At 41.4% G+C, this 27847-nt stretch overlaps 1 protein-coding gene across 1 annotated transcript in view; it reads right to left on the bottom strand.

The window, feature by feature from the left end:
* Positions 1 to 27847, bottom strand: part of LOC115120155 (hemicentin-2-like) — a 194911-nt gene that overhangs the window by 97199 nt on the left and 69865 nt on the right. Inside the window, exons 5-12 of the mRNA XM_065005028.1 lie at positions 27670 to 27814; positions 27176 to 27306; positions 25005 to 25135; positions 24767 to 24917; positions 23753 to 23833; positions 22087 to 22260; positions 11459 to 11734; positions 9830 to 9974 (exon numbers count right to left, since the gene is read on the bottom strand). Of these exons, the coding sequence (XP_064861100.1) occupies positions 9830 to 9974; positions 11459 to 11734; positions 22087 to 22260; positions 23753 to 23833; positions 24767 to 24917; positions 25005 to 25135; positions 27176 to 27306; positions 27670 to 27814 (1234 nt within the window). The remainder of the gene's footprint in view (positions 1 to 9829; positions 9975 to 11458; positions 11735 to 22086; positions 22261 to 23752; positions 23834 to 24766; positions 24918 to 25004; positions 25136 to 27175; positions 27307 to 27669; positions 27815 to 27847) is intronic.

Genomic DNA, 27847 nt, shown 5'->3' with positions numbered 1-27847 from the left:
AAAGCCAGATTGATTACTAGAAAGAGTATTGTTAACAGTTAAAAAAGATTCTAGTTGCCTATTCACGAATGACTAGAATTTTTGCCAAACAGGAGAGCTTAGAGATGGGCCGATAATTATCCAATCCACTACCATCACCTCCCTTGAGGAGTGGTAAAGCAAAGCTGTTTTCCAAGATCCAACGGCAAATGTTTGATTCAAAATATGCGTCACTACACCAGCAATAATAGGTGCCGCACACTTGAGTAAATATGGATCCAGATAGTCAGCGCCTAATGATTTCTTAGAATCTATAGCAGATAGTGCAAATAAGACCTATTCTTCTGTGACTTTTTGAAAATTAAAAAACTGGTTTACTGTTTTCCACATCAGCTGAAGGCCGAGGGACTGAAACAATAGACCAATCAGGATCATGTTGGCCATTTTTTCTTTCAAAAAGAAAACGAGCAGATATAAAATGCTTATTAAAAACATTGCAAATTTCACTGATGATCTCAGATTCTGATGTAATTTGCTTCGGCAGGGAAATCAAGGAGTTTCCTCGTTTAAGTGAGTTGACAGTTTTCCAGAATTTAGAGGGATCACCAGCAGACTCTGTCATAGCATCAAGCAAATACCTAGATTTGGCTTTTTTATTCATCCGGTCCATTTATTTCTCAATTGCCTAAAAAGCAGCCAATCAGCTGTTTCACCAGTTTTCCTCGCCAAGGCCCATGCTTGATTATTTTGCGGGAAAATGATTTTCAAATCACAGGAGAACCAGGGATTAGTTAGATTTTTTACCCATGCTTTAACGAGGCGTGTTTATCGGCCATGAAGGTAAAAATTTATGAAAAGAAAGAGAACGCTAAAACTGGGTCCATAATGCAGTTTACGGATAAAAGCTCTGAGTAATAAAGGGCATGGATAAAAGCTTTCTCTGTTTATCGTTCTTCTTTAGAATTATATGGGGGTCAGGTTTTTTAGCCTAATCTCTGATACATGCAATAGGGCAGTGGTCACAGATGTCATTAGCCAATCACCCACTAGCTATATATTTGTGAGGTGTATTTGTTAATAACCTCTTACAGCTCCCTCCCTACAAAGTGCAATTTCCGCCTGAAGACAGCCTGTAGCTCAGGCACAGATCAAAGGATATGCATATTATTGGTACCATTTGAAAGAAAACACTCTGAAGTTTGTGTACATGTGAATTGAATGTAGGAGAATATAACACAATAGATCTGGTAATGTAGGAGAATATAACACAATAGATCTGGTTTAGATAAAACAATGAAAAACATGTTTTTTATTTTTGTATCATCATCTTTAAAATGAACAAGATAAAACAAACATTCAGATAGGATGATGGGGACAATTTCAGTGAAACAATTTAAGAGGGCAACAGTACTTGTGCAAAGTTTCAGAATGATAACTTCCAAAATAACTTCCCACACAAGTAGCCCAAATGTACCCAAGTGCCCAAATTGGTGAAGGTATACATTTTGAAACAAATAACTATATACAAAATAACAAAATGGAGGAAAAATTGAGGAAATGGAGGAAATAAAATGGAGGAGAAAAAAAAGAAAAAAAAATGAAATAATTATTGATTAAAAAATATATTTAAAAAGATATATATATTTACAAAATAACATGTCTAACTATTTACACACTTTCAATATTTGGAAGACCCTCAGTCCCCTATCAAATCAAATCTATTTACATAGCCCCAGCCTAAAACCCCAAACAGCAAGCAATGCAGGTGTAGAAGCACGGTGGCTAGGAAAAACTCCCTAGAAAGGCAAAAACCTAGGAAGAAACCTAGAGAGGAACCAGGTTATGAGGGGTGGCCAGTCCTCTTCTGGCTGTGCCGGGTTGAGATCACAGTGGTTGTAGAGGGTGCAACAAGACAGCACCTCAAGAGTAAAAATGAACAGTTTAGGGTTCCATAGCCGCAGGCAGAACAGTTGAAACTGGAACAGCGGCAAGGCCCGGTGGACTGGGGACAGCAAGGAGTCATCATGCCAGGTAGTCCTGACGCATGGTCCTAGGGCTCAGGTCCTCCGAGAGAGAGAAAGTGAGAATTAGAGAGAGCATACTTAAATTCACACAGGACACCGGATAAGACTCCCGTTCGGAGTCAGTGTCACTGTGAAAGAAAATGTTCAGTTAGAATAGTTTCACATATGAGCCCTGTATCAACAGGTATAATAAACCAATATATAGAGAGAGTACAGGGAACATAAGTTTGAATATATTATTTTGACCTGCTAGATCTACTGTCTCTTTTATATTATGACATTTCAGCTAGATCTACTGTCTCTATTATAATATGACATTTCAGCTAGATCTACTGTCTCTATTATATTACAACAGACCAGCTAGATCTACTGTCTCTATTATATTATGACAGACCAGCTAGATCTACTGTCTTTATTATATTACAACAGACCAGCTGTACCTACTGTCTCCATTTCACTTTGGCCATTGATGTGGTCCTGCCCTCTCCTCAACAGCCTCAAATAGGCTATTTCATGTGGGTTGGGGTGGGGCGGCAGACACACGCATCTCACATTTCATGACATTACATGTTTATATATTGCTTCTAAAATAAAATAAAAATCACAAATAATGTTTTATATTATTAATTTCAAACAAGGGCATGATAAGAACTTACCAGTCCAAAACAATGTCCTCTCCCGTTCAAAAAATATTCCTCCACAATCGCTAAATGAATCGTCCTACAACAATCTCTGTCTCACCTTCGTCAAAGGTAAACTATTTATTTTAATGCAGTTTGTGATTATGTTACGCATGCGCTGGTTAATTATTTTTATTTTTATGGGGCTCTATGCTCAGATAATCGCATCGTATTCTTTCGCAGTAAATCCTTTTTTAAATCTGACAACGCAGTTGGATTAGCAAGATTCTAGGCTTTCGATACATGTGAGACACTTGTATTTTCATGAATGTTTAATATGACTATTTATGTAGCGATCACCGTATGTTGTGGAATTTCAGCACGCTAGCGGGTTCCGTGCGCAGACAGATTAAGATAAGGTCTATTTACGTAGATTTTTGGGGGTCTTTTGGATTAGGCCGTGTAGGTATAGTTATTAGTTGAGTAAGATTTAGTTCTTTACAAATATATTTTAATTTAAACGATGCTGGCATCAGCCAGTCCAGATTGAGATCTCCGATAATCAATCATTCAGAGTTTACATAATTAGACATTAACTCAAACAATTTGCTTAGAGCAGATACCAGATCTGAGGGTGGGCAATAAACTCCCACTAGCGTTAATAGTGCATTATGACCAAGGACCACATTTAGAACTAAGCATACTGTTTCGGAACAGAAGTTGAAATAGACACAGTGACATCTAGGTTGCATTTGACATATATGACAATACCTCCACCTCCACCCTAGCCACTCTGTTTGCTCTGTAGACATTATACCCAGCTAACAGACCATCTGAGTCTGGAACAGAGACAGAGCTAGGATTCAGATATAATCCATATGTCAACATGTGATTGTGAGACCAGTATTTCAATCAAATCTAGCTTTTGGATCAAGCTTCTAGCATTCAAATGAATAATTCCTAGGCCACTATTTCGAGAGCTCATATCAGATGGAGCATTCAAGGTAATATTAGATGAGCAACGCTTCCTTGTGTAACTACTGACAGGCCTGAGTTAGTGGAGATGGGATTACTTCTAACAATACACATTTGCCTGTACGAGGAAGTGGAAACATGGTACCTTGACAGTAGTGTAACAATAACATAAAGTCCATCAAAAGTTTAATCCATGTTAGCAGCACCTGTAGAGCTATTTGGTTAAAGCTATGGAGGGAGCAGTGAGTATAGTCTGATGGGGAATCGACCAATTCCGAGTATCATCCCCCATATATTGTCTGAGATTAGAACCAATATATAAAATATCTGACTGGGATTAGAACCAATATATAACACACCTGGCTGGGATGAGAACCAATATATAAACCTGGCTGGATTAGAACCAATATATAAAACACCTGCCTGGGATTAGAACCAATATATTAAAAACCTGGCTCAGATTAGAAGCAATATTTTAAACACCTGGCTAGTATTAGAACCAGTATATCAAACACCTGACTGGAATTAGAACCAATATATAAAACACCTGCCTGGGATTAGAACCAATATATAAAACACCTGACTGGGATTAGAACCAATTCAGAAATTTGTACGCAACATATAAAACATATGTTCATACAACAGAAACATAAAGGCCTAGATTCAATCAGTTCCAGGGCTGATCTGCGATAATGACGACTGCATTGCTTTTCTGTGTTTGTGCTGTCAAATCATTGAGCGGCTACTCTTCTTATTGTAATGAAACCTTACCTGTCCTTAAATCTGAATAAATCCAAGGAGTACAGGAGGGGAGAATAAGCACCCCTGAGTGACCCCTGTGTTGAGGATCAGCGTAGCAGATGTGTTGTTGCCTTACCACCTGGGGTGGCCCATCAGGACATCCAGGATCCAGTTGCAGAAGGAGGTGTTTAGTCCCAGGGTCCTTAGCTTAGTAATGAGCTTTGAGTGCACTATATGGTGTTGAACACTGAGCTGTAATCAATGTACAGCATTCTCACATAGGTCTTCCTTTCGTCCAGATGGGTCTAGGGTTTCTGGGATAATGGTGTTGATGTGAGCACTGACTTTCAAAGCACTTCATGGCTACCAACGTAAGTGACTACTGCTATGGGCGGTAGTCATTTAGGAAGGTTACCTTCAAGTTCTTAGGCACAGGGACTATGGTGGTCCGCTTGAAACAAGTAGGTATTACAGACTCAGTGTGATCGGAGAAGTTGAAAATGTCAGTGAAGACACTTGCAGTTGGTCTGCACATGCTCTGAGTACACGTGCTGGTGTTCCGTCTGGCCCCTTGTGAATATTGACCTGTTTAAATGTCTTGCTCACATCGGCTAAAGAGAGACTGATCACAGTCATGTGATCGGAATAGCTGAAGCTCTCATGCATGCCACAGTGTTGCTTGCCTCGAAATGAGCATAGAATTGATTTAGCTCGTCTGATAGGCTTGTGTCACTGGGCAGCTCGTGGCTGTGATTCTCTTTGTAGTCTGTAATAGTTTGCAAGCCCTGCCACATCCAATGAGCGTCGGAGACGGTTTAGTATGATTCAATCTTAGCCCTGTATTGACTCTTTGCCTGTTTGATGGTTCGTCGCAGGGCATAGCGGGATTTCTTGTACGCTTCCAGGTTAGAGTCCCGCACCTTGAAAGCGGCAGCTCTACCCTTTAGCTCAGTGCGAATGTTGCCTGCAATCCATGGCTTCTGGTTGGGGTATGTACATACAGTCACTGTGGGGACGATGTCCAACATGTACTTATTGATAAATCCAGTGACTGATGTGGTGAATTCCTCAATGTCATCGGAAGAATCACAGAACATGTTTCAGTCTGTGATAGCAAAACAGTCTTGTAGTTTAGCATCTGCTTCATCTGGCCATTTTTTTTAGACCGAGTCACTGGTGCTTCCTGCGTTAATTTTTGCTTGTAAGTGGGAATCAGGAGGATAGAGTTGTGGTCGGATTTACCAAATGGAGGGCGAGGGAGAACTTTGTACGCATCTCTGTGTGTGGAGTACAGGTGATCTAGAATTTTTTTCCCTCTGGTTGCACATTTAACATGTTGTTAGAGATTTGGTAGAACTGATTTAAATTTCCCTGCATTAACCTTTTGTGACGAGCAATCCCGGATCCGGGATCGTAATCATAACCTCAAACGCATTAGCATAACGCAGTGGACATAAATACCCCTAGAAACTTTTCCTATTCATGAAAATCGCAAATAAAATGAATTAAATATATTCAAACACAAGCTTAGCCTTTTGTTAACAACACTGTCATCTCAGATTTTCTAAATATGCGTTACAGCCAACGCTAGACAAGCATTTGTGTAAGTTTATCATGGCATAATGCTATTCTAGGCTCTGCTGGCAGCAGGCAACATTTTCACGAAAATAAGAAAAGAAACCAAATTAAATAATTTACCTTTGAAGAACTTCGGATGCTTTCACTCAGGAGACTCCCAGTTAGATAGTAAATGTTCCTTTTTTCCAAAAATATTATTTTTGTAGGCAAAATAGCTCCCGTTTGTTCATCATGCTTGGCTGAGAACCACTACAACGCCGAACCTTTTTCAAAATTAGCTCCATAATATCGACAGAAACACGGCAAACGTTGTTTAGGATCCATCCTCAAGGTGTTTTTAACAAATATATTCGATAATATATCCGTCGAGGCAATTGGTTTCTCATAAGAAGCGATTGGAAAAATGGCTACCTCAGTATTTTATGCAAGATTTTCTGCGGGAGACACCATGTGACCACTTGCTATATATGGTCCCTTACGGCTATTCTTCAATGGAAATGCGTAAAAAGACGCCACAATGCTGTGGACACCTTGGGGAATACGTGGAAACCATAAGCTCATTCGTAGCTCATTCACAGCCATATAAGGAATCATTGGCATGAGGCGGTTTCAAAAAATGCAGCACTTCCTGGTTGGATTTTTATCTGAGTTTCGCCTGTAACATTAGTTCTGTTGCACTCACAGACAATATCTTTGCAGTTTTGGAAACGTCAGAGTATTTTCTATCCAAAGCTGTCAATTATATGCATAGTCAAGCATATTTTCGTGGCAAAATATCTTGTTTAAAACGGGAACGTTTTTCATCCCAAAAATTTAATAGCGCCCCCTAATGCTTAACTGGTTTTAAAGTCTCCGGCCACTAGGAGCGCCACCTCTGGGTGAGTGGTTTCCTGTTTGCTTATTTCCTTATACAGCTGACTGAGTGTGGTCTTAGTGCCAGCCTCTGTCTGTGGTGGTAAATTAACAGCCACGAAAAGTATAGCTGAGAACTCTCTAGGTAAGTAGTGTGGCCTGTAATTTATCACAATATACTCTGCTTCAGGTGAGCAAAATCTAGAGACTTCCTTAGATTTCGTGCACCAGCGGTTGTTTACAAATATGCACAGACCGCCCCCCCTCATCTTACCGGAGTGTGCTGTTCTATCCTGCCGGTGCAGCGTGTATCCCGCTAGCTGAATATTCATGTCGTCATTCAGCTATGATTCTGTGAAGCATAGGATATTACACTTGTTGATGTCCCGTTGGTTGGATATTCGTGATCGTACCTCGTCTAGTTTATTGTCCAATGATTGCACGTTGGCCAGTAATATTGATGGTAACGGCAGATTTCCTAGATGTCTGTTGTGGGTCTGGACGAGGCATCCTGCTCTACGTCCTCTGCGTCGCTTCCTTTTGCGAATAATTGGGATGTCTGCCCTGTAGGGTGTTTGCAGAATATCGTGTGAGTCCTGCTTGTTGTTGTTGTTGAAAAAAACGTTGTCTAATCCGAGGTGAGTGACCGCTGTCCTGATATTCAGAAGCTCTTGTCTGCCGTTGGAGAAACATTACGTACAAAATAATATACAAATATCGTGAAAACAATTGGTTAGGAGACCGTAAAACGGCGGCCATCTCCACCGGCGCCATTTTGTAGCCTTTAGCCTCGGTGTGGATTTTGCCTGTAATCCATGATTCTGGTTGGGATATGTACGTATGGTCACTGTAGGGAAAACATTGATTGATGCACTTATTGATGAAGCCAGTGACTGTGGTGGTATACTCCTCAATACCATTGGTTGGATCATATTCCAGTCTGTGCTTGCAAAACAGTCCTGTAGCATAGCATCTGTGTCATATGACCTCTTGAGTATTGAGTGAGTCACTGGTACTTCCTGCTTTAGCAGGAATCAGGTGGATATAGTTATGGTCAGATCTGCCAACTGGAAGGCAAGGGAGAGCTGTGTACTCTTCTCTGTGTTTGGAGTAAAGGTGGTCTAGAGTTTTTTTCCTCTGGTTGCACATGTGACGTGCTGGTAAAAATTTGGTAAAAAATATTTAAATTTGCCTGGATTAAAGTCCATGCCCACTAAGAGTGCCTCTTCTGGATGAGCATTTTCTTGTTTGCTTATGGTGTTATACAGCTCGTTGAGTGCGGTCTTAGTGCTAGCATTGGTTTGTGATGGTAAATAGACAGCTCCAAAAAATATACATGAAAACTCTCTTGGTAGGTAGTGTGGTCTTCAGCTTATCATGAGGTACTCTACCTCAGGCGAGCAATACCTCAAGACTCCTTAATATTAGACATCGCACCCCAGCTGTTAAAATAGACACACAACAACACCCTTGTCTTACCGGAGGTAGCTGTTAACTCTTGCCGATGCACGGAAAACCCAGCCAACAGTATATTATCCGTGTCGTCGTTCAGCCACAACTCGATGAAATATAAGATATTACTGTTTTTAATATCCCTTTGGTAGGATAGTCTCGAACCGAGCTAATCTAGTTTATTATCCAGTGATAAGAAATGTTTTTTGGAACACATATTTAAGCCCTTAGTTTTGTTGGCACAAAACTACCTCCATACTTCCATTGACTTGTACCTTCATATGAGTCCCGTGGGGATTTTGAGGGTCAAAGATCAAAACAGAGAACTGTTCTGACAAACAGCTCTGTACCTCTGCAACTCTTTCCACCACAGATTCTGAAGTGCGACATAATGTGTATTGAGACTCAGCCCATCCAAAAAAAACATATCTCTATCTTAAACTGACCGATATTTGATGGGGATTTTTATATTATGTTCATTAGATTGACGCTTGGCTGTTTCAATAGATTCTTAAGGATACTAAACAAAATAATCAGGATTTCTATCAGCCTAATCAAGGTGTAGATTACATCACACACTCCAGTGTTCCAATTTAATCAGGATTTCTATCAGCCTAATCAAGGTGTAGATTACATCACACACTCCAGTGTTCCAATTTAATAAGGATTTCTATCAGCCTAATCAAGGTGTAGATTACATCACACACTCCAGTGTTCCAATTTAATAAGGATTTCTATCAGCCTAATCAAGGTGTAGATTACATCACACACTCCAGTGTTCCAATTTAATAAGGATTTCTATCAGCCTAATCAAGGTGTAGATTACATCACACACTCCAGTGTTCCAATTTAATAAGGATTTCTATCAGCCTAATCAAGGTGTAGATTACATCACACACTCCAGTGTTCCAATTTAATAAGGATTTCTATCAGCCTAATCAAGGTGTAGATTACATCACACACTCCAGTGTTCCAATTTGTAACATGGCTGCATAAGGAAAAGACATCACAGACAAAATACTTTACAATTGAAAGAAATACATTTAAAAACATGAACATGTGGTGTGTGTGTGAGTGTGTGTGCATCTATCATTTCCACATACATGTCAGTACATACACACAACAAGTAGGTCACATGGGGGAGATACGTTGTACCATGAGTTGTTGCTTTATTCTTTTTTTTGAAACCAGGTTTGCTGTTCAGTTGTGCTTTATAAGATAGAAGGGAGTTCCATGCACTCATCTATATGTTTGATTGAATTTGTTCTGGACCTGGGGACTGTGAAAATGATGGGAGCCACGTGCTGATTTGAAAAGGTCCAACGCAATTACACCTCCAACATCGGCTAAATAGAACCAATAAAAACTGTATGCAGTGGTCGGTTATCATGAGTGGAACTGATTGAATCTAGCCAAAGATGAACTGATTCAATCTAGCCAAAGATTGATTTATTTCACCTTTATTTAACCAGGTAGGCAAGTTGAGAACAAGTTCTTATTTACAATTGCGACCTGGATGTGCATGTTAAAGACTAAACAAACAAGATAATCATAAAATATAATGATTCATGATTGTGTGTGTGTTTGTATGTGTGTGTTCAGGCATACCTGTTGTTGTAGAACCAGACATATTGACTGGGTGGGTTGGACTGGGCCTGGCAGAGCAGAGAGACCGTCTGTCTCTCCCGAGCAGAGTATCCTCTGTCTGTTATACTGTAGGGAGTCACATCTATCTGGGGAATATCAGGACCGACTGGGGAGAGGACACACACACTATATTAAACACACACACACACACTAAGTTACATACACTATGTTACATGCACTACCAAAACCTGTGGGCTCTCCTTCACCACAGCCAACGTGAGTAAAACATTTAAATGTGTTAACCCTCGCAAGGGTGCAGGCCCAGACGACATCCCTAGCTGCGTCCTCAGAGCATGCGCAGACCAGCTGGCTGGTGTGTTTACGGACATATTCATTCAATCCCTATCCCAGTCTGCTGTTCCCACATGCTTCAAGAGGGCCACCATTGTTCCTGTTCCCAAGAAAGCTAAGGTAACTAAGCTAAATGACTTCCGTCATCATGAAGTGCTTTGAGAGACTAGTCAAGGATAATATCCCCTCCACCCTACCTGACACCCTAGACCCCACTCCAATTTGCTTACCACCCCAATAGGTCCACAGGCGACACAATCACAATCACACTGCACACTGCCTAACAAGAATGTCCATGTAAGAATGCTATGTAAGAATGCTGTTCATCGATTAAAGCTCAGCATTTAACACCATAGTACCCTCCAAACTCGCCATTAAGCTCAAGACCCTGGGTATCGACCCCGCCTTGTGCAACTGTGTCCTGGACTTTCTGATGGGCCACCCCCAGGTGGGTAGGAAACAACATCTCCATCCCGCTGATGCTCAACACTGGGGCCCCACAAGGGTGAATTCTCAGCCCTCTCCTGTATGCCCTGTTCACCCATGACTGCGTGGCCATGCACTCCTCCAACTCAATCATCAAGTTTGCAGATGACACCACAGTGGTAGGCTTGATTACCAACAATGACGAGACGGCCTACAGGGAGGAGGTGAGGGCCCTCAGAATGTGGTGTCAGGAAAATAAACTCACACTCAACGTCAACAAACAAAGGAGATGATCATGGACTTCAGGAAACAGCAGAGGGAGCAGCCACCCTATCCACATCGACGGCATAGTAGTAGAGAAGGTGGAAAGTTTTAAGTTCCTCGGCGTACACATCACAGGCAAACGGTGAAATGGTCCACTCATACAGAGAGCGTAGTGAAGAAGGCACAACAGCACCTCTTCAACCTCAGGAGGCTGAAGAAATGTGTCTTGTCACTGAAAACTTCTACAGATGCAGATGTATCACCGCCTGGTACGGCAACTGCTCCACCCACAACCGTAAGGCCTTCCAGAGGGTAATGAGGTCTGCACAACGCATCACCGGGAACAAATTGCTAGATTACTTGTTACTGCACGGTCGGAACTAGAAGTAAAAGCATTTCGCTACACTCGCATTAACATCTGCTAACCATGTGTATGTGACAAATAAAATGTGGTTTACGTTACAAACGCACACTACATTACACACACTCACACACAATGTTGCACACACACACTACGTTACACACAGATGGATTGGAAGTTGGGGTACAGCGTTAGGGGTTCTTGTAGTGTTTAGCATGTAGTGTTCAGTGTGTAGTGTGTATACTAACAGATGATGTCCAGCCAGATGCGGTCAGACCGTTCCTGGTTGACCTGGTTCCGGGCCCCACAACGGTACCAGCCTGTTTGGTTACGGGTGACTTCTGTCATGTTGAACACACGTCTGTTGCCCTGGGAGATGGTGCTGACCAATCCATTGTAAGTCTCATGCTCCCACATGAAGAAAAGCGGCTCAGTACCATTCTCCAGGCCGCAGCGCAGCCACACCGAAGATCCTTCCGCTGGGGACGCATCACTCAGCAGAATATTGGGCTTACTGACCGGGACTACACACACACACACACACACACACACACACACACACACACACACACACACACACACACACACACCATGTAGTATAAGAAGTAACAGTAGTAGGAGTCGTAGTAGTAGTAGTAGTCAGTGGTGGAAAAACTACTAAATTCTCATACTTGAGTAAAAGTAAAGATAATTTTCCTTAATAGAAAATGACTCAAGTAAAAGTGAAATTCACCCAACAAAATAATACTTTAAAAAAAGTTTTAAAGTTTTAAAAAAGTTTTAAAGTAAAAGTTTTAAAGCATTTGGTTTTAAAAATATATATATAAAGTATCAAAAGTAAATGTAGTTGCTACATTTAGTTACTACATTTAGCCAGGGTCACAATCTTGATGTGTGTGTGTGAATTGGAACATTTTCTGTCCTACTAAGCATTCAAAATGTAAGAACTACTTTTGGGTGTGAGGGAAAACATATGGAGTAAAAGTGCATACTTTTCTCTAAGAATGTAGTGAAGTAAAAGTAAAGGTTGTCAAGTCAAGTACAGATACCCAAAAACCGACTTAATTACTCCTACCCTCTACTTTTTTGAACATTTTGTTAAAAATCGCGCAACATTTCAGCGCCCTACTACTCATGCCAGGAATATAGTACGTTCATATGGTTAGAATGTGTGGATAGAAAACACTCGGACGTTTTTAAAACTGGTTAAATCACGACTGTGGCTATAACATAACGTGCGTTACATCGGAAAGCGCAGGAAAACCTGATCACAGAAAATGGAAATAAATATCCTTGCGCCACTTCCAGCAATTGTTCACAGTGAGCCGAATTAGATAAGACCGAGGATTCAACTCCCACAGCATCCCCATGTTGTCTAGAGTCTTGTGAATTGAATCATCTTTGATTCTTGGTTGAACCGAATCAGGGGAACCACTTACCTCCAGTCTCCGCCCAGATCATTTGGAAGAGCTCTCTCGTGAAATTTTTTCCAAGACGACAGCTAATGATTTTTACATCGCCTCCTGATGATTTTTATCGCTTATTAACGTTTACTAATACCTAAAGTAGCATTACAAACGTATTTCGAAGTGTTTTGTGAAAGTTTATCGTCTACTTTTTGAATTTTAAAAAATGACGTTACGTTGTGAAATCGCTGTTTTTTTCGTTTATCACACAGTCTACATATAACGATATCTTGGCTTTATATGGCCCGATTTAATCGAAATAAAGACCCAATAGTGTTTATGGGACATCTGGGAGTGCCAACAAAGAAGATGGTGAAAGGTAATGACTGTTTTCTATTTTATTGTGCGGTTTGTGTAACGCCGAAATGCTAATTATTTTGTTTACGTCCCCTGCGTGGCCTTTGTGTTGTAGTGTATTGGTGCATGCTATCAGATAATAGCTTCTCATGCTGTCCCCGAAAAGCATTTTAAAAATCTGACTTGTTGCCTGGATTCACAACGAGTGTAGCTTTAATTCGATACCCTGCATGTGTATTTTAATGAACGTTTGAGTTTGAACTAATACTATTAGCATTTAGCGTAGCGCATTTGCATTTCCAGAGCTCTAGTTGGGACGCAAGCGTCTCAGGTAGAAGCAACAGGTTAAGTATTTATTTATTTGTTTACATAAGTGCTCTACACCACTGGTATTAGAAGTAGTAACAGTAGTAGTTGTAGTAGTTGTAGTAGTCCAAGTAGTAGTTGTTGGTGAAGCAGCCGTAATAGTAGTAGTAATAGTAGCAGCAGTAATAGTAATAGTAGTAAATGCAGCAGTAGTAGTAGCTGTAATAGTATTACTAGCAGCAAAAGTATTAGTTGTAGTTGTAGTAGTAGCAGTAGCAGTAGTAGCAGAAGAAGTAGAGAAGTTATAGGAGTTTGGGCATCAGTAGTAGTAGCAGCAGCAGCAGTAGCAGTTGTAGTAGTAGTAATAGTAGTAGTAGTAGTAGTAGTGGTAGTAGTAGTGTAGTTGAAGTAATAGTATTAGTAGCATAGGTGGAGTAGTAGTAATAGTAACAGTAGTACTAGTAGCAGCAACATCAGTAGTAGTAGTAGTAGTAGTAGTAGTAATAGTAGTCATAGCAGTTGTAGTAGCAGTAGTAGTCATAGCAGCAGCAGCAATTGTAGTTGTGATTGTTTTAGTAGCAGCAATAGTAAATGTGGTAGTAGTAGTAGTAGAAGTAGCAATATTAGTACCAGTAACAGTAGTAGCATTTATAGCAGTAGCAGTAGTAAAAGTAGTAGCAGTAATATTAATACTATTAGTAGTAGTAAGGGTAGCATTAGTAGTTGTAGCAGCAGTAGCAGTAGTAGTAGTTGCAATAATAGTAGCAGTAGTATTGGTAGTGCAGTTATAGTAATATTGTTAGTAGCAGAAGTGGTAGTAGTAGTATTAGCAACCGTAGTAGTAGTAGTAGCAGCAGCATCAGTAGTAGTAGTATTAGTAGTAGTTGAAGTTGTAGTACTAGTATTCATAGCAGAAGCAGCAGTAGCAGCAGCAGTAGTTGGAGTAGCAGCAGTAGTACTAATAGAGGTAGTTCTAGTAGTGGTAGCTGCAGTAGTGGTAGCATCATTAGTTGTAGTAGTATTAGGAGTAGTAGTAATGGTACTAATAGTACTAGTAGTAGCAGTACAAGTAGGAGTTGGAGTAGTAGTTGAGGTAATAGCAGCAGTAGTAGCAGTAGCTGCAATAATAACAGTCGTAGTAGCTGTAGTAGCAGTAGTAGTCATGGCAGTAGTAGTAGTAGTAGTAGCAGTAGCAATAGTTGCCACAGTAGTCGCAGTTATAGTATTAGTATTCATAGCAGAAGTAGTAGTTGCGGTAGCAGTAGTTGTGGTAGCAGCAGTAGAACTAATAGTAGTAGTTCTAATAGTGATAGTAGCACACACACATACACACCATGTAGTAGTAGTAGTAGTAGTAGTTGTGATTGTTATAGTAACAGTATTAGTAGTAATAGTAATAGTAGTTGTTGTAGTACTAGTAATAGTAGTAGTGGTAGTAGAAGTATCAGCAGCAACATTAGTTTCAGTAGTAGTTGCATTGATGTAGTTGTAGTATTAGTAGCAGTAGTAGTAGTAGCAGCATCATCAGTAGTAGTAGTAGTATTAGTAGTAGTTGAAGTAGCTGTAGTATTAATATTCATAGCTGTAGCAGTAGTAACAGCAGGAGCTGTAGTTGGTGTAGCAGCAGTAGTACTTATAGTTGTATATCTAGGAGTGATAGTAGCAGTACTGCTGCTACCACTACTACTACTGCGACTACATCTACTACTACTGCTACAGCTGCTACTACTACTACTACTACTACTACTACTACTACTACTATTACTGCTACTACAACGACTACTTTACCTCTGCTGCTACTCCTACAACTACTATTACTACTCTACTGCTATTACTACTACTACTAATACCACTTCTGCTACTAATACTAATACTACAACTACTCCAACTACTACTAATACTACACTACCTCAACTACTAGAAGTACACAGAGAGCTAATATTAATGACATGCATGTCAATCTCTCATGGCTCAAAGTGAAAGAGAGATAGACTACTTTTTTAAAGAGGTGTTGACAAGCTGAATGTACCGAGCTGTCTGTTTAAACTACTGGCACACAGCTTGAACACCCATGCATACCCTACAAGACATGCCACCAGAGGTCTCTTCACATTCCCAAGTCTAGAACAAACTGTGGGAGGTGCACAGTACTGCATAGAGGCATGACTACATGGAACTGTATTCCACATCAGGTAACTCATGCAAGAAGTAGAATCAGATTTTAAAAACAGGTAAACATACATCTTATGGAACAACAGGAACTGTGAAGAGACACACACAAAGGTACAGACACATGCATACACACATATTGGGGTATTGTTATAGTAGCTGTTGTAGAGAAGTAGTAGTAGTAGTAGTAGCAGAAACAATAGTAGTTGAAGTAGTAGTAGTAGTAGTAGTAGTGGCTGTAGTAGTACCAGTAGTAGCAGTAGCATTACTAGCAGTAGCAGTATTAGTAGTAATATTAGCAGTTGTAGTAGAAGCAGTAGTAGTAGTAAAGTTGTTGCATTAGTAGCGGTAGTAGTAGTGGTAGCAGTAGTAGTAATAGTAGTAGTAGTAGAAGCAGTAGTAGTAGTAGTGGTAGTGGCTGTAGTAGTACCAGAAGTAGCAGTAGCATTACTAGCAGTAGTAGTATTAGTAGTAATAGTAGCATTTGTAGTAGAAGCAGTAGTACAAGTAGTAGTAGTAGTGAAGTTGTAGTATTAATAGCGGTAGTAGTAGTGGTAGCAGTAGTAGTAGTAGTAGTAGTAGTAGTAGTAGTAGTCCTGGTAATAGAAGTAGTAGTAGAATCAGTAGTAAAAGTAGTAGCAGTAGTAGAAGCAATTGAAGTAGCAGCAGCAGCAGTAGTAGTAGTGGTAGTAGTAATAGTAGAAGTATTCGTATTAGTATTAATAGTAGTAGCAGCAGCAGTAGTAGTAGTGGTAGCAACAGTATTAGTAGTAGTATTATCACAAGTAGCAGTAGTATTGGTAGATGTAGTTGTAGCAGTAGTGTAGTAGTCAATTTTAGCAGTAGTAGTAGTAATATCACTAGTAACAGTTTTAGTGGTAGTAGTAGTAGTAGTAGTAGCAGCAGCAGTGTAGTAATAGATGTAGTGGTAGTAGTACTAGTAGCAGTTGTTGTAATTGTAGTAGTTGTATTAGCAGTAGTAGTTGTAGGATTAGCAGCAGCAGCAGAAGTTGTCGTAGGAGTAGTAGTAGTAGCAGCAGTAGATTAGTAGTAGTAGTAATAACAGCAGCAGAGGTAGCAGTAACATCAGCAGTAGTTGTAGTAACCACAGTATTAGTAGTGGTAGTAATAGTAGTAGAAAAGTTGCAGCAAAAGTAGTAGCAGTAGTAAAGTTTGAGTATTAGTATTAGTAGTGGTAGAATCAGCAGTAGTAGTAGTAGCAGTAGCAGTTGTACTAGTAGCAGCAATAGCACTATTAGTAGCAGTAATAATAGTAGTAGTTATAGTAGGAGTAGTATTAGCAGCAGCAGTAGTGTAGTTGTTGTATTAGTGTAAGAAGTTGTAGTATTAGTATTAGTACCAGTAGAAGTAGAAGCAGCTGCATCAGTAGTAATAGTAGTAGTATACATATCATTACTAGAGGTAGTAGTGGTAGTAGTTGTAGTAGCAGTAGAGGTTGTAGTGGTAGTTGTAGTAGTTGTGGTAGCAATAGGGTAGTAGTAGTGTAGAGGTAGTTGTAGCAGTAGTAGTAGGTGTAGTAGCAGCAGTAGTTGTAGTAGTAGTAGTAGTAGTAGTAGCAGCAGCAGTAGTTGAAGTAGTAGTAATACTTGTAGTGGTAGAATAAGTAGTAGTAGTAGTAGTAGTAGCAGTAGTTGCAGTAGTAGTAATACTTGTAGTGGTAGAATAAGTAGTAGTAGTAGTAGTAGTAGCAGTAGTTGCAGTAGTAGTGCAGTTTTAGTTTAGTATTAGTATAAGAAGTTGTAGTATTAGAAATAGTACCAGCAGAAGTAGAAGCAGCAGCATAAGTAGTAAAAGTAGTAGTTAGACTGTTAGTTAAACTCAGAACATGTCTAAACTGCTGCTGCTCCAGTTTCAACTGGCCTGGGCCCTAGGACCATGTCCCAGGACTACCTGACATGATGACTCCTTGCTGTCCCCAGTCCACCTGGCCATGCTGCTGCCCAGTTCAACTGTTCTGCCTTACTATTATTCAACCATGCTGGTCATTTATGAACATTTGAACATCTTGGCCACGTTCTGTTATAATCTCCTGGCACAGCCAGATGAGCCCTAGGACCGTGCCCCAGGACTACCTGACATGATGACTCCTTGCTGTCCCCAGTCCACCTGACTGTGCTGCTGCTCCAGTTTCAACTGTTCTGCCTTATTAATTCGACCATGCTGGTCATTTATGAACATTTGAACATCTTGGTCATGTTCTGTAATCTCTACCCGGCACAGCCAGAGGAGTAGCCTGGTAGGTTTCTTCCTAGGTTTTGGCCTTTCTAGGGAGTTTTTCCTAGCCACCGTGCTTTTACACCTGCATTGTTTGCTGTTTGGGGTTTTAGGCTGGGTTTCTGTACAGTTGAGATAAGCTCGAAGAACTATATAAATAAATTTGATTTGATTTGATATTAGACTGTTAGTTAAACCCAGTAAATGTCTATTAGACAGTTAGTTACTACTAGTATCAGTAGTGTAGTAATGGTAGTAGTTGTAGTAGTAGTAGAAGTTGTAGTGGTAGTTGTAGTAGTTGTGGTAGCAATAGGGTAGTAGTAGTGTAGAGGTGGTTGTAGCAGTAGTAGTAGGTGTAGTAGCAGCAGTAGTTGTAGTAGTAGTAGTAGTAGACGTAGTAGTAGTACCAGTAGAAGTAGTAGTAGTAGTAGTTGTAGTAGTTGAAGCAGTAGTGGTAGTAGTAGTAGTAGTAGTAGTAGTAGTAGTAGTAGCAGCAGCAGCAGTAGTTGTAGTAGTAGTAATACTTGTAGTGGTAGAATAAGTAGTAGTAGTAGTAGTAGTAGTAGCAGTAGTTGCAGTAGTAGTGCAGTTTTAGTTTAGTATTAGTATAAGAAGTTGTAGTATTAGAAATAGTACCAGCAGAAGTAGAAGCAGCAGCATAAGTAGTAAAAGTAGTAGTTAGACTGTTAGTTAAACTCAGAACATGTCTATTAGACTGTTAGTTAAACCCAGTAAATGTCTATTAGACAGTTAGTTAAATCCAGTATATTTCTATTAGACTGTAGTGAAACCCATTACATATCTATTCATGTTACTTAAACCCAGTACACGTTTATTAGATTGTTAGTTAAACTCAGCATATGTCTACTAGACTGTTAGTTATACTCAGTACATGTCTATTAGACTGTTAGTTAAACCCATTACATATATATTTCTTCTGGTAAATGTGAAGTCCAAGATGGGCAAAGGGGACGTTGTTGGGGCTGTGTTTCTGGACCTAAGGAAGGCATCTGATACTGTTAACCATGAGATTCTCATCACAAAATTGTCCGAGTTCAACTTTTCCCCTGATGCCTTGAGATGAATGAAATCATACCTTGAAGGCAGAACTCAGTGTGTCAGAGTGAGCAATGAGCTGTCACCCACTCTTAGCTATGATGTGGGCGTGCACCAAGGGTCAATACTGGGGCCCCTCCTGTTCAGCCTGTACATTAATGATCTGCATTCTGTCTGTACTGGGTCTGAAGTTCAAATGTATGCAGATGATACAGTGATATACAGTGGGGAGAACAAGTATTTGATACACTGCCTATTTTGCAGGTTTTCCTACTTTAAAAGCATGCAGAGGTCTGTAATTTTTATCATAGGTACACTTCAACTGTGAGAGACGGATTCTAAAACAAAAATCCAGAAAATCACATTGTATGATTTTTAAGTAAATAAATTGCATTTTATTGCATGACATAAGTATTTGATACATCAGAAAAGCAGAACTTAATATTTGGTACAGAAACCTTTGTTTGCAATTACAGAGATCATACGTTTCCTGTAGTTCTTGACCAGGTTTGCACACACTGCAGCAGGGATTTTTGCCCACTCCTCCATACAGGCCTTCTCCAGATCCTTCAGGTTTCGGGGCTGTCGCTGGGCAATACAGACTTTCAGCTCCCTCCAAAGATTTTCTATTGGGTTCAGGTCTGGAGACTGGCTAGGCCACTCCAGGACCTTGAGATGCTTCTTACGGAGCCACTCCTTAGTTGCCCTGGCTGTGTGTTTTGGGTCGTTGTCATGCTGGAAGACCCAGCCACGACCCACCTTCAATGCTCTTACTGAGGGAAGGAGGTTGTTGGACAAGATCTCGTAATACATGGCCCCATCCATCCTCCCCTCAATACGGTGCAGTCGTCCTGTCCCCTTTGCAGAAAAGCATCCCCAAAGAATGATGTTTCCACCTCCATGCTTCACGGTTGGGATGGTGTTCTTGGGGTTGTACTTATCCTTCTTCTTCCTCCAAACAAGGCGAGTGGAGTTTAGACCAAAAAGCTCTATTTTTGTCACATTAGACCACATGACCTTCTCCCATTCCTCCTCTGGATCATCCAGATGGTCATTGGCAAACTTCAGACGGGCCTGGACATGCGCTGGCTTGAGCAGGGGGACCTTGCGTGCGCTGCAGGATTTTAATCCATGACGGTGTAGTGTGTTACTAATGGTTTTCTTTGAGACTGTGTTCCCAGCTCTCTTCAGGTCATTGACCAGGTCCTGCCGTGTAGTTCTGGGCTGATCTCTCACCTTCCTCATGATCATTGATGCCCCACGAGGTGAGATCTTGCATGAAGCCCCAGACCGAGGGTGATTGACCGTCATCTTGAACTTCCCCCATTTTCTAATAATTGTGCCAACAGTTGTTGCCTTCTCACCAAGCTGCTTGCCTATTGTCCTGTAGCCCATCCCAGCCTTGTGCAGGTCTACAATTTTATCCCTGATGTCTTTACACAGCTCTCTGGTCTTGGCCATTGTGGAGAGGTTGGAGTCTGTTTGATTGAGTATGTGGACAGGTGTCCTTTATACAGGTAATGAGTTCAAACAGGTACATTTAATACAGGTAATGAGTGGAGAACAGGAGGGCTTCTTAAAGAAAAACTAACAGGTCTGTGAGAGCCGGAATTCTTACTGGTTGGTAGGTGATCAAATAGTTATGTCATGCAATAAAATGCAAATGAATTACTTAAAAATCATACAATGTGATTTTCTGGAATTTTGTTTTAGATTCTGTCTCTCACAATTGAAGTGTACCTATGATAAAACATTACAGACCTCTACATGCTTTGTAAGTCGGAAAACCTGTAGAGTCGGCAGTGTATCAAATTCTTGTTCTCCCCACTGTATGTGCATGGAAATAGCAAACAATAAGCTGCACAAGATCTCACTACTGTAAAGGTCCAGGTTACAAAGTGGCTCAGTGACTCACTACTGTAATGGTCCAGGTTACAAAGTGGCTCAGTGACTCACTACTGTAAAGGTCCAGGTTACAAAGTGGCTCAGTGACTCACTACTGTAAAGGTCCAGGTTACAAAGTGGCTCAGTGACTCGTGTTTGCATCTCAATGTGAAAAAAACTGTTTGCATGTTCTTCACAAAGAGGGCAGCAGATGCTACTGAGCAAGATGTCTATGTATCAGGGGAGAAGCTCCAGGTGGCATGTGATTTTAAGTACCTTGTCATCATACTTGATTCCAACCTCTCTTTTAAAAATAATGTGAAAAAGGTCATTCAAATAACCAAATTCAACCTAGCTAATTTCCGATTTATATGAAATTGTTTGACTACAGGGGTAGCAAAACTGTACTTCAAATCTATGATACTCCCCCACTTAACATACTGCTTGACTAGTTGGGCCGAAGCTTGCTGTACAACATTAAGACCTATTCAGTCTGTCTACAAACAGGCTCTCAAAGTGCTTGATAGGAAGTCCAATAGCCATCATCACTGTTAGATCCTCAGAAAGCATGAGCTCCTGAGTTGGGAAAATCTTGTGCAATACACCGATGCATGTCTTGTATTCAAGATCCTAAATGGCCTGGCTCCCCCTCGACTCAGTATTTTTGTTCAACAGAAAACCCAAACATATGGCAACAGATCCACAAGGTCTGCCATGAAAGGTGACTGTATAGTTCCCTTAAGGAAAAGCACCTTTAGTAAATCTGCATTCTCTGTGAGAGCTTCCCATGTCTGGAATACACTGCCATCAGACACACATAACTGCACCACATATCACACTTTCACAAAATGCTTGAAGACATGGCTAAAGGTCAATCAGATTTGTGAACATGGTCCCTAGCTGTGTGTTTCTGCTTTCCATGTCTGTTGTCTGTAGGTATGAGGTATGGAAACACTTTGTTGCTTTTATAAATTTTGTCTTGCTGCTTTTTGTTCTATGTTGCTCTGTCTGTATGCTACGTCTTGCTTGTCCTATGTTGCTCTGTCTGTATGCTACGTCTTGCTTGTCCTATGTTGCTCTGTCTGTATGCTATGTCTTGCTTGTCCTATGTTTGTCAAGCCCTGGCCATAGAGAGGCTTTTTGTTCTCTATTTTGGTGAGGCCAGGGTGTGACTAGGGTGGGCATTCTATTTCCTTTTTTTCTACATCAAGAAACTCGTTGCTTGTCTATATTGTAATTGTTTTTAATAACCTGCCCAGGGACTGCGGTTGAAAATTAGCCGGCTGGCTAAAACCGGCACTTTTACTGAAACGTTGATTAATGTGCACTGTCCCTGTAAAAATAAAATACATACTCAAACTCATATATTACTCATACTCAAACTCATATATTACTGTTAGTTAAACCTAGTACATGTGTATTACTGTTAGTTAAACCCAGCAAAGTCCCACATGGCTCTTTACCAAGGCTGCAGGTCCTGATGTGTGTTTCTAGGGGGTGTTTTCCGTAGCAGGTGTAGGCCTGTCCATTCTGGGTGGAGTTAGAACGAAGTACCAGGATCTTGGAAGTCTCCACTTCTTGGCCCCTCCCCTCTTCTTTAGGCACCTCCCACCACACCACAGCCCTGGGAGACCCACCTACAAGAACAGTATTATTATAATTATATGCATTGTTGTGGTTGTTGTGGTTTTTGTTGTGTTTTGTGGTTGTGGTTGTTGTGGTTTTTGTTGTGTTTTGTGGTTGTGGTTGTTGTGGTTTTTGTTGTGTTTTGTGGGGGTGGTTGTTGTGGTTTTTGTTGTGTTTTGTGGTTGTGGTTGTTGTGGTTTTTGTTGTGTTTTGTGGTTGTGGTTGTTGTGGTTTTTGTTGTGTTTTGTGGGGGTGGTTGCATGAGTTTCTTGATGTGGAAAAAAGTTCCATGTAGTCATGGCTCCATGTAGTACTGCGTGCCTTGTATAATCTTCTGGACTTGTCTGATCTGTGTGCTAGTAATTTAAACAGACAACTCGGTACATTCAGCTTGTCAACACCTCTTCAAAAAACTAATAGTGACGAAGTCAACCCCTCTTTCTCGTTGAGCCATGAGAGACTGACATGCATATTATTAATGCTAGCTCCATGTACATTTCAGGGCCATCCGTGCTGCCCTGTTCTTGGACAATTGTAATTTTCCTAAATTCCTTTGTGGCACCTGATCACTCGACTAGACAGCAGTCCAGGTACGACAAAACAAGGGCCTGTAGGACCTGCCATGTTGATAGCGTTGATAAGGCAGAGCAGCGCTTTATTGTGGACAAAACTCTCCCCATTTTAGCTACTGTTGCATCAATATGCTTTGATATTGACAGATTTACAATCCAGGGTTACTCCAACCATTTATTCTCCTCAATTTGCTAAATTTCCACATGATTCATTAGTTAAGATTAGGCTTTAGTGAACTATTTGTCCCAATTGCAATGCTTTTATTTTTAGAAATATTTAATATTTAATATTTATTTCTTGCCAAAACTTGTTACGTATACGCCGGGAGTCAGGAAACAGGTGCAGAAGGTAATATAAAGCCTCATATACTACCCACCACTGCGACCTGTATGCTCTCGTTGGCTGGCCCTCACTACATATTCGTCGCCAAACCCACTGGTTCCAGGTAAACTATAAGTCTCTGCTAGGTAAAGCCCCGCCTTATCTCAGCTCACTGGTCACCATAGCAGACACCCACCCATAGCACGCTCTCCTGCAGGTATATTTCACTGGTCACCCCCAAAGCAAATTCCAGTTTCATTATCCATTTCTCTCAGCCAATCATCAGTCATTTGTGTACGTGCTGTGCTTGTTGAATGTCCTTCCCTATAAGTGTGCTGAAAATCTGTTGTTAATTTGTTTACTGCGAAATAGCATTGTCGGCATGTCATGTCATGCCATATGTCATCCCCCCTCCCCTCCCCCTGTTTCCCCTGTACTGGTCCCCCATGGGAATCTAACCTACAAACCTGCCGGTGGAAGCGCCACACGTTGTTACTGTGTTGTTGTTGTTAGTGTTACTGTTGTGGTGTTGGTGATTGTTGTAGTGGTGGTGGTGGTGTTGTTGTTGCTGGTGATGGTTGTGGTGAGGGTTTTAGTATTTGTGGTTACCTTCCCAGGAGCAGGACAGCAGCAGGTATTGATTCTTACCGGTGCCATAAGCAGAACACACTGGCTCACCATAAGGAGACCCTGAGAGAGAGAGAGAGAGAGAGAGAGAGAGAGAGAGAGAGAGGGGCAAGTTAGGGACAGCGGAGGTGTGTGTGACGTGCAGGCTTCTGCCTCTGCGGTTCTTCCTTTAAAAGTTGCACTGCATCACATCTTGCGGGCTGCCACAGAATTCTATGGCATGGTATTAAGTGTCAGTCATTGCGGCCATTAATGGTAGTTAGTGATAGTTTGTCCACCAGAGGGCATCTTTGAGGAGCTAAGTTATTGAAATGACTTGGAGCTGTAGGAATGTAGCTTAATTCATTTGATGAATATTATGTTTTTTCTATTCCAAGAAAAAACAAAAATGCATTTCTTACTGTAACTGATGTACTGTAAGCCTAGGGGTTTCCGTTCGGAAAATATGGCACTGTACAGCGTGTTTCTATTCCAAGAAAACGAAAATGCATTTCTTACTGTAGCTGTTTTAGTGTAACTTACTTATTGGCATAAAGGCCTGCTTAAATATACAGTACATCAATCAATCACTCATGAATTTGTGCATGTCCTCACACAGCATACAAGTCATCCATATCTTTAAATACAGTCAAGCAATTTAGTTATAAAACTAAATAACAAAGGGAGCCTTGTTTAATTTTACAATCACTGCTAAAGTGATTTAATTAATGGTTTCAGTTAGGAAAATATGACGCTGTACAAAAGGACCGGTCGGGAGTTGTTGTTGCCTGATGCAGGACTCTAGTGCCAAAGAAGAGACTCTCAGACTGAAAACACCTCCATTAATTGCCACAGTTTAGACTACCGATAGATCAGCGTTCTAACTCCCCCTTGTGATAGTGTGGTGCAATGACAGAATGCCACCATCTACCACTAAAGCTCCAAACTTGTAAAGGAAGAACCACTGTACAGGCCTATTCGGTGCTGTGTGTTTGTGTGTGTGTGAGAGAGACTTACAGGCCCGTGCAGTGCATTGTGTGGAGGTGTTAAGAGCAGGGTGTATCCCCAGGCAGGTGAACAGAGAGTTGTTGGAGGCCTGGGATCCAGACTGCAGTACGGAGACATTGTTGGCTGGCCATGCCCCTTCACCCCCAAGCCACGCCCCTCCCTGGTACAATAACAACAAGAACAACAATAATTTAATTTGTTAGGACCCTTTCTGAGTGTGTGCGTGCATGTGCATGTGTGTGTGTACCTGTGCCAGAAGGTTTGTGGTCCAGCGTAGTGAAGGGGGGGGCAGGCCCCCCGGCCATGAACAGGTCAGGTTGAGGGAGGAGTAGTTCATTGCTGGCAGAACAGAGCAGGAGGGGGAACCATCTGGAGGGTCTGGGGGACAACATACAGTGCAACACTGTGTTGACATCAAAGTGTTAGGTACCTTAGAACCTCCTTAGAGTTCTGTCTCCTCCCCCGATGCTCCGACAGGTCAAATCAAATCAAATTGCATTGGTCACATACACATAGTTAGCAGATGTTATTGGTCACATACACATGGTTAGCAGATGTTATTGGTCACATACACATGGTTAGCAGATGTTATTGGTCACATACACATGGTTAGCAGATGTTATTGGTCACATACACATGGTTAGCAGATGTTATTGGTCACATACACATGGTTAGCAGATGTTATTGTGAGTGTAGTGAAATGCTTGTACTTCTAGTTCTGACAGTGTAGCAATATCTAACACGTAATCTAACAATTCCACAACAACTACCTAATAAACACAAATCTTAAGTAAAGGAATTAAAAAATATATTTTTTAATGTATTTCACCTTTATTTAACCAGGTAAGCTAGTTGAGAACAACTTCTCATTTAAAACTGCGACCTGGCCAAGATAAAGCAAAGCAGTGCGACACAAACAACACAAAGTTGCACATGGAATAAACAAGCATACAGTCAATAACACAATAGAAAAAAAGAAAGACTATATACAATGTTTGCAAATGGCGTGAAGAGGTAAGGCAATAAATAGGCCATAGTAGCGAAGTAATTACAATTTAGCAAATTAACACTGGAGTGATGGATGAGCAGATGATGATGTGCAAGTAGAAATACTGCAAAAGAGCAGAAAAGCAAATAAAAACAGTACAAGGATAGGTATGTAGATTGTGTGGGCTATTTACAGATAGGCTATGTACAGCTGCAGCGATTGGTTAGCTGCTCAGATAGCTGATGTTTAAAGTTAGTGAGGGAAATATAAGTCTCCAGCTTCAGTGATTTTCGCAATTCATTCCAGTCATTGTGCCACGACTTCCGCCGAAGTCGGATTCAAGTAAAACAAAACGCATGCTCGCACCGGGGGACAGGTTCTGGCTTTCGAGCCGAAACCCCGCACCTCCACCTACCCTGCCGGAAGCTGGGCCCGCCGTTTGATGGGCCATTCAAAGTCCTGAGGAGAGTGAACGAGGTATTTTATAGGTTACAGCTTCCCCCCGACTACCATATTAACCCCTCGTTCCATGTGTCTCTCCTCAGGCCGGTGGTGGCTGGTCCGCTCCTGGAGTCTGAGGTACGGGAGGTTCCTCCACCCCCTCTGGACATCGAGGGGGCCCCGGCATACTCCGTCCGTTCCATCCTGGATTCAAGGCGTTGGGCGAGGGACCTTCAGTACCTCGTGGAGTGGGAGGGGTACGGTCCGGAGGAGAGGTGAACTGCTGCGGCGTTTAAGCGGTCAACGTCACCGGCTTTCTAGCCATCGGCGCTCCATTTTTCATGCCAGACTGGTTTGTTTTTTTCCGTGGTTTTTCACGAAGATGTTCATTGTTAAACATTATTCTTGTGACTGTTTTGTATGTTTTGCACTTTTGCCTCAATAAAGTGTGCGCCTGTTCACAAATCTCTGCTCTCCTGCACCTGACTTCGCTACCAGTACGTACACACCTGACACATTGGCATCAGAGAACTGGAAGGAAAGGCGGTAAAAGATGTTGGCTTTTGGGATGACCAGTGAAGTATACCTGCTGGAGCTCGTTCTACGGGTGGGTGACCAGTGAGATGAGATACTGCGGAGCTTTACACTCTAACCACTAGACTACCTGCCGCACCTCTGATATTGACATCACTCTGATATGTAATGGTTCTTCCCGGCTGTATGTAGTAACACCTAAGATTATCTGAGCTAACAATGTAACATATGATGCATAAAAAATATAAAAAATACTGCAAAGTTTCCTAAGGACTAGAAGCAAGGCATTTTAGGAAGGTCTGCTGCATCGCCAACTATTCTGTGTGTGTGTCGGTGTGTGTGTATGTGTGTGTGTGTGTGTGTGTGTGTGGTGAAGCCACATGGAGAGAAGCAGTAGAAAGTTGAGAGAGAAGGTCAGAGGTTACAGGTCAGGGGTTAGAACTCAGGTTACTCACAGTAGACAGTGAGGTTGATGGTCTTGAAAGAGCGGGTGTTGAGGTACGTGTTCTGAGACTGGCAAGCGTAGGTACCTGTGTGCATCCGCAGAATCCTAGTGATGGTGAACTTGGGTCCCGTGTACACCTGGCTGGATTAGAACCAATATATAAACACCTTACTGGGATTAGAACCAATATATAAAACACTTGGCTGGGGTTATGACCAATATATAAAACACCTGGCTGGGGTTAGAAGCAATAAAAACAATGAAACTGCTATGCAGTGCTCGGTTATTGTGAGTTTAAGTGATTTAAACTAGCCCAAAATGTACATGCTGAAGACAAAAAACAAACAATATAATCAATGTGTGTGTGTGTGTGTGTGTGTGTGTGTGTGTGTGTGTGTGTGTGTGTGTGTGTGTGTGTGTGTGTGTGCGTGTGTGTGTGTGTGTGTGTGTGTGTGTGTGAGTGTGTGTGTGCAAGCGTCTGTCTGTGTGTATATTAAAGCATACCTGTCATTGTAGAACCAAACATATTGACTGGGAGGGTTAGACTGGGCCTGGCAGAGCAGAGAGACCGTCTGTCTCTCCTTAACATAGTATCCTCTGTCTGTTATACTGTAGGGAGTCACGTCGATCTGGGGAATATCAGGACCGACTGGGGAGAGGACACACATTACATGACACACAT

The sequence above is a fragment of the Oncorhynchus nerka genome, linkage group LG19 (assembly GCF_034236695.1).
Source record: "Oncorhynchus nerka isolate Pitt River linkage group LG19, Oner_Uvic_2.0, whole genome shotgun sequence".
Taxonomy (NCBI): domain Eukaryota; kingdom Metazoa; phylum Chordata; class Actinopteri; order Salmoniformes; family Salmonidae; genus Oncorhynchus; species Oncorhynchus nerka.
This window is presented reverse-complemented; position numbering and strand designations above follow the sequence as displayed.